This window comes from Hemiscyllium ocellatum, chromosome 2, assembly GCF_020745735.1.
Source record: "Hemiscyllium ocellatum isolate sHemOce1 chromosome 2, sHemOce1.pat.X.cur, whole genome shotgun sequence".
Classification (NCBI taxonomy): domain Eukaryota; kingdom Metazoa; phylum Chordata; class Chondrichthyes; order Orectolobiformes; family Hemiscylliidae; genus Hemiscyllium; species Hemiscyllium ocellatum.
Genome location: NC_083402.1, coordinates 129,853,499 through 129,865,687, shown reverse-complemented (window position 1 = coordinate 129,865,687; position 12,189 = coordinate 129,853,499). Strand labels below are relative to the sequence as shown.

At 40.7% G+C, this 12,189-nt stretch overlaps 1 protein-coding gene across 4 annotated transcripts in view; it reads right to left on the bottom strand.

The window, feature by feature from the left end:
* The window catches only part of adgrl3.1 (adhesion G protein-coupled receptor L3.1), a 653,616-nt gene that overhangs the window by 82,224 nt on the left and 559,203 nt on the right, over window positions 1-12,189 (bottom strand). For all 4 annotated transcript variants that reach the window (XM_060840056.1, XM_060840071.1, XM_060840064.1 and 1 more), the window contains 4 exons: window positions 10,108-10,317; window positions 4,460-4,680; window positions 1,682-1,748; window positions 549-640 (listed from right to left, as the gene is read on the bottom strand). In XM_060840056.1, the coding sequence (XP_060696039.1) occupies window positions 549-640; window positions 1,682-1,748; window positions 4,460-4,680; window positions 10,108-10,317 (590 nt within the window). The remainder of the gene's footprint in view (window positions 1-548; window positions 641-1,681; window positions 1,749-4,459; window positions 4,681-10,107; window positions 10,318-12,189) is intronic.

Below are 12,189 nucleotides of genomic sequence, written 5' to 3'. Positions count from 1 at the left end.
AAGAAATATAATCAGTTTTGATGGAGTGGCCAGGGAAAGTGAAAATAAAGAGGAAGGGATGCATGTCAGATTAAAATGACATGAGACAAAAAAAATAGATGCTGGTTCAAAATTCAGAAAAAAAAACCAAACAATGTTGACTGTCTTTCATGTCATCCCATTTATGACCCTATCTGAAAATAGAACCTGTGGTGACATTGCAGCTGAGGAATAGATAGCTGATTGACAGTTACTTAACATGCTTTTAGAGTTTGAATACAGTTCTGGCTATTTAACAAATACTATTATCAATTCCAGTAATTGTGTGCCAAGTATAGGAGAATCCATTCTGGATCACCAGTAAGATGGGCCTTGCGTTGGTAGCAAGTGACATCTCAACACAATACAATCCTTTCCAGTTAGTGAAGAGTTCAAAGGATAATGCATTGCTCAGTTGTTAAATAACACAAAGCAGGCAAAAATCTGGGAATTACCTACTCATTTCTGGATTTTAACAACAGTTTTCTAAAAGAAGAAAATATTCACAGAAGTTTACCATAGTAACTTACTTGATATTGTCCAAACAGCTAGATTCTGGCTTCAACACAGTTGTATGATGGAACATCTTGTAAAGAGCAATCCCAAGAAATATCACATTTAACTGCAAGTTTAAGAAATAAAACAAAATGAAGTTTTATTTTTCTTAATTTTAAAATACCATCTCTTTTAGGGTTGTTCATGCCCTGACTACTAATCCTTAAGGTTTACAAGAATGATAACCACCATCATAGGAAGATCACTTTCCTTTGGGAGTTCTTTCTTCTTCAATGAGAACGTGAAAAACTTAAAAAATCAGTGCCATTCCTCTCTATCTCAGATCACAAATTTGAAAGAATCTTCACATCTTGATCCACAATGTATTGAGAATTTCACTGGTCTATTCCGATTTCCAGATTCATGGTGAACTGTTATAACAGAATCCAGTTTGAGCAGCTTAGGAGAATTACCACTACAAAATGAGATGTTCACTGACAGAGGGAGGAAGGGGAGTGGCAGAGGATGGGGCGTGTATGCAATGAGCTACCAGAGGAACTGATAGATGCTGGTACAATTACAGCATTTGAAAGGAATCTGGATAGATATATATTAACAGGAAATGTTCAGAGGTATATGGACCAGGTGTTGGCAAATGGGACTAGATTAATTTAGGATATCTGGTGTCACGGATGAGTTGGACCAAAGGGTCTGTTTCTGTGCTGTATATCCTTTATGATGCTATGACAGCTTCAGCAATAATTTCCAGAAATTCTGCATGACTCAGAATTGTCATTTAAACAATTGCATGGTTAGAATTTGGAGCAAAATTTGAAGGGTCTATTTAAGGTCAAGATAATCAGAGATTATAATGAACAATATTGTGATATATTTTCAAAAATTGGAAGTAGTAAATGGTAAAACACCCTTTTTATATTTCTTAATTGGCTATTTCACTACAGCTATTCATTTTGAACCTATAGCTACAGAAATAACAATCATATTTCTTTTCATACTAAAGCCCCATAATTGCTCACTGTGACTAAGTGGATCAGAGAGGATTATTTATTTTTAAAATAAATGCCTATAAATTAAGAACGTACAGCGAAGGTCCAGTGAAAGTCTGCTTTATGCCCTTGGAGGTGCTTTGTTAATTAGCAGTACTTACCATAATAATCAAGGTTGCAGGACCTATAAAGCTCCAAATGAAGTAGGTGTCGAGCCTCAACCAACATCTGTAATGAAACGCAAGGGACAGCATTCAAGGTCTGAGTGCAAGACATACATCAACAACAGTGGACTGACAGAGAGGAATGTACTCTGCAAAATAGGCTGCTGAGAGCCAGGAATTATTACACCATTGTTCATTTAAATGTTGAATTATAGGCACATTTTTTGACAGCACCATTGATGGAAGAAGATAATTAACTCTTGGGAAAAAAAGCAGAGAAATGGCACAAGACTTGATGACAGCACATGTGTGCCAGCACTGATTTGAACTTGATGAGGTGCGGTGATCAAGCTTTCAGGTTGTTAAAACTATGTCCCATTAAAAGCAGGAATAATTCCTGGCTTGAAAATATTGCAGAGTACTCAGACAGATATATGACCTTGAACTAAATTATTAATCACCTAATTTCCATTACATTCGGCAGGATCAAATTTGTAGTTCTCTTGAAAATTGCTTGCTTCATTCTGTTACATTTGTGATAAATGGATAGGATGGATTTGACAAGTACATCTGAATAGAATTGCAAACTTTAAAAAAAAGAGGGGCCTGGAAGTGCGTTCAAGAGTGAAAATTATAGATCCCACAAACACAGTTAATCACATAAAAAATTGTTTAAACGTGCTACTACTGATGAGAAGTTGTTAATGCAGAAATATGGACAGATGACTTCATTTGTTTCAACAAAGCATTCTCAAGGAGGATGGGATGGACAGTTGGGATTACATGTACACGAACAGGATTGCAGACATTCAAAATCTGAGATAAAAAGCAACATACTGGAAATACTCAACAGGAGAGACAACTTCTTTGGAAGAAGAAAGACGATTAATATTTCCTGTTAATGACCTTTCATGAGAACTGGGAAAACCTAACAGATGCAACGGGGGTTAAACGAAACAAAAATGGAGGATGCTTATTTGAAGATTTTTCTTGCGCAAACGTTTCTGTCAATTTCTTCTGCTTTCATTCACAAAACATATTTTCTTTTGCACGAATAATTTTTTTAAGAGTTGCAGTTATCCAGAGGCTTGTATCGTAATTTTGGTTAATGCAACAGTATCTTTAATCAGCTGGTTTTACTGTAACAAGTAAAGCTTGAGGTTCAGAACCTGACGGGGCTGGGTTTAGTGAGATGTAGAAGTAGGTCTGGTAGCTAATCTGCCAATTTCCTCAGACCATCGTATCCTCAGGCAACTTTGCCCCTGACAGGGGAAGACGGCAAGTTGGGAAGGATAGGAAGGTAGTGGTGAGAGTGGCTGTGGAGGTTGTTGTCATCAACCATTCCAAAACATCAGCATCATTTTCAAAGGCAAATTCAACAAAACAGATTTCCCTCACTTGCTATCTCCTTCATTCCAACTGAAAAGAAAAAAATCAACAAGATGAATCGAGCAGCAGAGAGAGAGAGAAATTTCAACAGTGGTTAGCAGTGCTGCCTCACAGCACCAGGGTCCCAGGTTCAATTCCAACCTCGGGCGACTGTCTGTGTGGAGTTTGCACGTTCTCCCTGTGTCTGTGTGGGTTTCCTCCGAGTGCTCCGGTCTCCTCCCATTATTCAAAAATGTGCAGGTCAGGTGAATTTGCCATGCTAAATTGCCCATCGTGCTAGGTGCATTACTCAAAAGGAAAAAGAGTTTGGGTGGTTTACTCTTCAGAGGATCGGTGTGCATTTGTTGGGCTGAAGGGGCTGTTTCCACACTGTAGGAAATCTAATCGAATCTATAAAGAGGAAAAACTAAAACCCTGGGTCTGTTTGTGCCTGATTTCGCTCACTCATGCTTCTTCTGTCTAATTTAAAATAAACCCTAAAGCTATTTACTCCTCTTTCTGTGCAGTAGACACTGGCCCAGGTGCACAACAGATCTCTTCAAGAGAAACAGGACAGAATAAATCCTGCTGGAGGGCACATTTCGACACACTTCCCAGTAGTATAACAAGGGCCAGTGATCCATGCAGACCCAGGGGTCCTTTCTATCTAACTGAGTGGGTGACCTATTCCTGATGAAGGGCTCTGGCCCAAAACGTCGATTCTCCTGATCCTCGTATGCTGCCTGACCTGCTGTGCTTTTCCAGCAATACACTCTCAACTGGGTGACTCAGCAGCCAGAGGTCATCCTCTAGATGACCCGGTCTCCACAGAATGTAGCGGTCACCTACCTGAAAACAAACCCCATCTTTGAATTTGAGAATGTTGCAGTTAGAGCTCCTCAATTATGCAGCACTCTTATTCGCCTGCCGTCACAGACTGCTAGTCAAGTGGGAAGTCCTCTGATTAGAAGCTGAGGGGCCAGAGTCATTTTTAATTGAGTGATTACCTGGCCATTACTTGGCTGCCCTGGTGAAAATTACATTGGGAAACTACTTCCCACACAATGTGACCCACATTTCACAACAATGGTGGGATTCAGAAGTCTGCAGACTTTGTCCCACTCCCATTCTCCAATAAAATAATCAATTGCTGAAAATGGTCTATTGTCCTGATATATGAAAGGTAAATGAAATTCTTTACTGACAAATGACCAACTGAAAATGATCCAACTTGATGTAATCATCTCCATCTGTATTCTTTGTGCAAATCTGTAGCTGTGGTGTGATAAAAGATAGCTAAATTATTCCAACCAAATTACTGGGAGCCCATGTTTATGAATTCATCAATCAGACAGAAGTAATCAGTGCTTGTGGTAATGGATTTTCAAAGCAAACTGAAAAACTCACGCTGTTGTTGTTCCATAACTCCGGTAATCCACAGCAGCTGAAACAGCAACAATAAGTGCAGGTACACCATATCCAACCAGATAAAAGTATTTTTTGCGGGAGTGCTCACTTTCAAAGACCTCCACTAACATAATGTAGAGCTGAACGCCCTCCAGGAACATCCATGTGAATGCAGCCAGGAAAAAAAAGTGAAGCAAAGCAGCAAATACCGCACAAGCGATCTGCAAGAAACAAACAGACAGATGAGCAAGATGGATTCTCTTACTCCTTAACATTTACAATCCTGGTGAGAGTCAGGTATTACAATTATCATAAGTTCTTCGTAATGATGAGCTGAGGTTACATGTGATAAAGGCCCTTACAGACAACAAGTTTGCACATTCAATGGCGGCAGAAATTTAATGTTTACCTTGGATATTGAGTGTGTAACCATCTCAAAAATCTCCATGATTTCTACAGAGGGCCACTGAAGTATTTGGTTAGAGCTTTTTTTGTGCCTGAGAGGAAGTAGAGTAACAATGATGCAAGAGAGATGATCTTGGGTGAGAAATGTCAGAAGTGGGGTTTAAGCAAATACAATTAGGGAGATAAGGGCTTTGTCCATTAAAGATCAATTGTTGTATTCTTCTTTCTCCACCAGTGTAGATTATCTTCTTTGAATCATAAAGTCTTTGTCTATTGTAGCAAAAACAATGTTAATTGACTAACTCTCAGCAAGGGAATGCTTCTGGAATTTTAACAAATATAATGACTCAACTCATGACCCTCAACTGTCACTGCAAAGATTTCGCAGTGGGCTTTGACCCACTTCACAGCCGGCTTTCCAAAATCCATCAGTCATTCCTGGAATCATTAAACTTTATAGACTTTGGTTGTTTTGACTTAAAACAGTTAAACACTAAACACACAGCCAACCACTAAGAAAACCAACAGGATGCATCACAAACACTAGCTTAAATGGACAATCTATCATTCCTTTAAGCACCAATTTGACTGCTAAGTAGACAGTTGAAAAGTGCTGAAGAATTATAGGAAAAATTCCTGCTGTTCACAATGCTTTACAAAAACAGTAATCTCCCCTGAAGAGTGGTGGATTGAAGGGAAGGAGCTGCTACGTTTTAATCATACCTATTCTGAGCGATCCTATCTGTCAAAAACAAGTCAGAAATGTTTGTCAGAACAGGGAAAAATGACACTGAACAAGTTAAAACTTAGTTAAAGTACATAAGTTGGCTCATCTGAAAGTGTCGACTCAATTGAGGATTACAGAATGTAAAAGTTTGTAAATAGCTTATTGATGATTAGTACAAATGATTTCTGAGCATAATTTTACCAAATGTATGGCACTTGTGTATATGGAGGAGAGGAATAAAATTGTAGGAGGTGTAAGTGGTTCAAAAGTAGAGAAGGCAAGACACTTTTAGTTACAATCACTGAGTATTATGTGATGTCATTTTCAACCTTCTCACTGGGTCAATCATCTAAAGTTGAGCACCCAGTGGCTATTGTAGTACCCACCAATTTACATTCCAGAGAAACAAAAACAAGTCCTGCAACAAACAGAAAACCGGATTTGCTAGGTTTCTTCCCAGTCAGTGAAGTTGAAAATTAGCCCCTGCATGTTCTGTCACATTCACTTTGGACAAATGAGGTATAAATTGGAACAAAGAGAAATTATTTCCATTGGTTGCATTGTACAAGCCTAAAGGGTATCGTCTATTAAAATTCGTACTCGATCTTTCTGTGAAAGTCCCTTCTTGAATTAAGGTGAATTGTTAGGTTCAAATGAAGACTGGTTAACAAAAATCTATCAAATGCTTTATGGAACATGGGACAAAGGTTTATATATGGAGTCGAATTGCAGGTCAGCTAAGAACAGTACAACAGATTCAGGGATTGAATAGTACACACCTAGCCCTCGCTTAGTCATGTTAAAGTTGGTCCCTGCTAGATTTCGAGCCAAGATTTCACTGCTCAATGGAAAATCTGTCACTGCTCTTTCTCTGGGGTGACAGCCCCACCAAACTGGGCAAAGCAGGAAGAATGCCAGAGCAGGAAAATATTGTGTCCATGTCCAAAATCTACAGCAAAATCTAAGTCACCATGGTTTGGAAATTCAGTTAAGGTTGTTTTAGAGCTAAGGTTGAATGAAAATCTAATTGAAATGATTCAAGTCGGGAATTGTTCAAATAATGTTCGAGGGATTGATTGTACCTGGCAAGGTACATACGTTCAACTGCCCTTGGGAAGGTCCTGTTGAAACACCTTCTCAAACTACATCTGTCCATGTGATGCAGGTTGAGTCACATTGCTATGAGGAATGGATGGGGATCAAGGATTTGACCCAGTGACAACTAAGGAGTGGAGATAATTGATCCAATTCAGGATGGTGGGTGATGTGGAGGGCAACTTATAGGGTGATGGTAATCTCAGGCATCTGCTGCCCTTTTCCTTTCAGGTTCTGGGTTTGGAAGGTACAATTGAAGAAGTCTTGGTGAGATGCTGCAGCACACTGTTCCAGAATATGCTGATGACATACATTTGTGATTCTGGATGGGATGCTGATCAAGCGGATTGCTTTGTTTTGAATGGTGTTAAGTTTCTTAAATGTTAGTGGAGCTGCACATAAAGTGGGGAGTATTTTGTCAGCCTCCTGACTTGTGTCTTGTTAACGGTGATCAGGCACTGGAGAGTCAGGATGCAAATTACCCACCACTGAATCCCCAGCATCTGACATGCTCTTGTAATCGCAGTACTTATGTAGCTGATCTACACCCGCACCAATCAACCCAACCGCCCTGTGGCCCAACATTTCAACTCCCCCTCCCACTCTGCCGAGGATATGGAGGTCCTGGGCCTCCTTCACCGCTGCTCCCTCACCATCTGACACCTGGAGGAAGAACGCCTCGGAACACTTCAATCCCAGGGCATCAATGTGGACTTCACCAGTTTCCTCAATTCCCCTTCCTCCACCTCACCCCAGTTCCAAACTTCCAGCTCAGCACCATCCCCATGACCTGTCCTACCGGCCTATCTTTTTTCCCACCTATCCACTCCACCCTCCTCTCTGACCTATCACCTTCATCGCACCCCCATCCACCCATTGTACTCTTTGCTACCTTCCCCCAGCCTCCTCCCTGACCTATCACCTTCATCCCCTCCCCCACTCACCTATTGTACTCTATGCTACTTTCTCCCCACCCTCACCCTCCGCTCATTTATCTGTCCACCCTTCAGGCACTCTGCCTGTATTCCTGATGAAAGGCTTTTGCCCGAAATGTCGATTTTCCTGCTCCTCAGATGCTGCCTGAACTGTTGTGCTTTTCCAGCACCACTCTACTCCAGAATCTGGTTTCCAGCATCTGCAGTCATTGTTTTTAACATTGTTTCTGGTCAATAGTAACCTCCGAGCTTACTGATGGTGGTGGATTCAGCAATGTTAATTCAGCTGTTGAATATGAAGGTGATTCTGTTGTTGGAGAAGCCCATTGCCTGACACCTGACTGTCACTTGTCATTTAGCAGCCCAAGCCTGAATGTTGTTCACATCTTGTTGCATATGGGTATGCTTTACTTCAGTATCTGAGGAGGTTCATGTTGGGCTGAAGACTCTATGGTCACCAGTCAAATGATCACTTCTGATACAGTGGAGGAAAGGTCAGTGATGAAGCAGCTGACAACGGTCGTGGCTCGGATACGACCCTAAGGACCTCTTGCAACAATGAACAGGTGCTGCAATGTTTTCCACAACCATAACTGTCTTCTTTTATGTCAATTAAGCCGCTAATCAGCGGAGAGTCGTAACCTACAGACAGTTCGCACTGACTTCAACTTACAATGATTTTTTTAATCATGAGAAGGAAGGGCACATGTTTGAGGGGTAAAGATACTTCACAGAAGGGAGGGTTGGAGATGGGGCAGCTTGAAAGGAGTCAAGAGTGAGTTTCTTTGAGGTATGGTGATGATAGCTGTTGTGCAGCCTGCATACCACCAGGCAGGGGAATTGCACGATTAGGGCTTTAGTGGTAATGTGGTCAAGGGGTCAAGAGGAGGCTTTGCCAGATGTGATGAACTCAAAGACAGCCTTAGGATTGCCAGGAGAAAAATTAGAGATAGGGAAGGGTTAGGCTAAGTTTGGAACAGGGAGCAATCAAGAGTGTGAATAATTGAACAAGATCACAGAACAGTCACAATACAGAAAGATGCCATTCAGCTCAATCTTGTCTGTGCTGTCTCTCTTCAAGAGTAAGTCACCCAATGTCACTCTCTACCCTTTCCCTGAAGACCTCTGACATAATGAACAAGGAGAAGGAAAATATCCAACTTGTAGAGATTACACAAGCTCCTCAAACTTCTTCTTTCTTAATGAAGAACTGAAGGTGGACCAGTGCGGGGATTGGGTGGGGGGGGGGGGATTTTTTTAGGGCATCATTAGTGGGATGACTGTGAAGTAGTTTTAGCTGAGTAAACTAAGGCGTGGCATTTTTGATATGGACCAGCAGGAGATATCCTCTCAAAACTCTCACTCTGAGGAGTACATGTAAATCACAAACGGATGGAAATCAACATCTTGACCAATAATCTGAATGGGGTCAAAGCACTAGGCTGGGCTAACAGTTTGGAAATAGAACACAGAGAGAGTGTCATCCTTGTGTCAGAACTAATAGTTAAATTTAATAGCACAGTTTTCATCATTTTAAGTCACCTGAAAGAAACAGAATGTTCAAACCAACTCTCACGCAAAGGCACATGGTTTATTATTTCTTAAACTTTAAAGGAGAGAAGACAGAGTCAATTAAGTGGGACGTACTTTGTCTCTGCATTTTAACGTCTTAATTATATAAAACAGCTTCAAAGTTGATCGTGAGCACCATACCACTATACTTCAAGTGGTATTCATCCAAGGAAATATTTTAAACCTGAAACTGTTAAAGTTGTCTACACACAGCCTTTTAAGAAAGTGATTGGATAAGTGTCTACAACATTTTCACTGGTTCTGTGACAGAATAAAACATTCCCAAGAATGTTAACATTGGTGATGGTTGGTATGAGGACAGCTGACTTGAGTTAGAGGCTTAGCGTACACAGAGTTTCCAACGTAGTGAATGATGACGCAGATTCAAGTTGGTATCAATCGTTCCATAAAGATTGCCAAACATCCTTACAAAATTGGTTTAGCATTTTTCACATGATGAGAAAAAAAAATAGGGAAGAAAAGGAAGTCCTACAAGCATCTCCCAAAATTTTTTTAAGGCTTAATTCCAGGACTATTGAGAGTTTCGTAATCTGGATCAGATTGATAGTAAAGAAAATTGGTGACAATGGCTCAATGGATGAGAGACAAAAATTGATTCATAAGGGTTCAAGGTTCTTTAGTCTTTAAATTTTCCAGTAGTTGACCCTAACGATCAGCCTTAACTGCAAAGATCTTCAGAGAGGGAACATCTTGCTCTCATTCTCAAAGTTCTCACATACAAAACAATTTAGTTGAGATATTAGGGGCTCACAATTTGGAAAAATACACTTTGTCCTCAGGTATGAGTGAAAGAAACTACTGCATGGGACTTCCTTTAATATAAAAGGATTCAATGTGAATACCATTTTAATTAAGTCCATCAGGTCTTTAAGTATGAAACTAGACAAGCTCACCGGTTGATCTGTACGATTGATTCCGATTAGGAAAAGCAATTCAGCCACAAAAAGACTGATGCAAAGATTTTTGTGAATGGTGTTTCGATCACTCTGAAGTCCGTGAAAGAAACAAAAGGTGAAGATGCAGATCAGGAGACAGACAAGTGATATCAGGATTCCGACCCAGGTAATAACTTCCAACAGCAGCTCGTGGACAGGGTCACTAAACTGGAAACACAGTAAGGAAATGATCAATTAACAGACAAGCGTTATTTAGTGTATACGGCACAGAAATCTATTCCTATTGCAACCTGGCAAGATAAGGAAATAAATCAATCACAAATCATTGTTGCTACTTTTGATTTCAGAAAATCATTTTCAACCTAAAAAACACTCATGTGGTTTCCCTTACCTTATGCTTTCTTCATTGGAACAGTTTATTGTACTTACGTACATCATTGATTTCCATAATCTTGCAATAATGACAAGATAGGCATAGAAGCAAAGACTAATGAGTTATAATTGTCAATCATTTTTTTAAAGAAACAAACTTGCTTTTCCATAACGCCTTCCATTCCTTCAGGGTGCCTTGAAACACTTCACTGCAGATAATACTTCTGAAGTATAATCATTGTGGAATGTCCACATTTGCTGATGTAACAACACACTGCATTTTGTCTTTTCAGGCAGTTTTGGTGGAGTTGGTCAAGTTGCAAGAAAGTGCCCTACTCTCTTCAGAAAGTGCCATGGGAGCTTTCATATCCATCTGTGTTAGATTTGGCTCAGTTATAGTACTCCCGGCTCCAAGCCAAAGGTTTGTGTGTTTAGTTTCTACACCATCAATCAATATCACTAAAATACACAGATTATCTGGCCATTATATTGAAGTTTGTGGGAGAATGCTGTGCACAAATTGGCCACTTCCTTTTCCGTTTTACAGCTGTGACTACACTTCAAAAGTACTTCACAACTGGTAAGGCTTCAGGACTTTGTGAGTTGCAGAGTACATAATTGCAAGGATTTCTTTTTATCCTTTTCTTTTCCAGCCCTGAAATTCTCTCATTAATTTTCACTGACTCTTAACAATTTACAGCACAACGGTTCAGTGGTTAGCATTGCTGCCACACAGTGCGAGGGACCCAGGTTTGATTCCCACCTTGGGTGACTGTCTGTGTGGAGTTTGCATGTTCTCCCCATGTCTGTGTGGGTTTCCGCCGGGTGCTCCAGTTTCCTCCTACGATCCAAAGATGTGGTTAGGTGTATTGGCCAGGCTAAATTGCCCATAGTGTCCAGGGATGTGTGGGTTAGGTGCATTCATCAGGGATAAATGTAAGTCATTGGTTAGGGGAATGGGTCTGTGTGGATTACTCTTCGGAGGGTCGGTGTGGACTTGTTGGGTTGATGGGCCTATTTCCATGCTTTATGGAACCTGATCTAACCCCTTTGAACATACCTACAGCTTGCTGCCTCCTGCTCTGTCTCACTGTTTCCATCCTTCAGCTCTCTTGTTCCCCTCCTTATGTCCTCTCACCAATGTTCCAACTCACCAATCCTCCCACTCACCAACACTTGCCATCATGGCTTTTTTCCAGCTTACCAGCTCTCTCTCTCTGATCTTTCACCTTGCTGCCTCTCTCAATTGCCAATCACATTCCAGCTCATTGCTTCACTCTTTTTAATGCTGTGAGTGGAGGCTTGTGGGAAGGGTCACAAACAGGAAAGAAACGAGTCAGAGATTGAGAGGGTCTGCAAGCTGAAGTATGAAGATTTTGGAAGGAAGCAGCAAATGAGCTTATTGAGGAAACAAGTAGAAACAAGCATGGTAGAGCCAGGGACCAAAAGAGTTGGAGAGAAAAACAAAAGTTTGAGATCAGTTCGACTAACAATCAGGAATGGAAACCGAAGATTTCAGGAAGAAGTGTGTTGTAGTTTCATTTCAGGTTCGTGCCAGACTGTGGAGATAACATAAGTGAATCTTGGTTGCCAGTTCCACTTGATGAATCATATCAGCTCTGGCTCTCACTTGTTAACTTCCTGTCATGTGGAGAGTCTATCAGCTGTTAGCTCATGGGCTAGTCCATCAGAAAGTGCACAGACTTA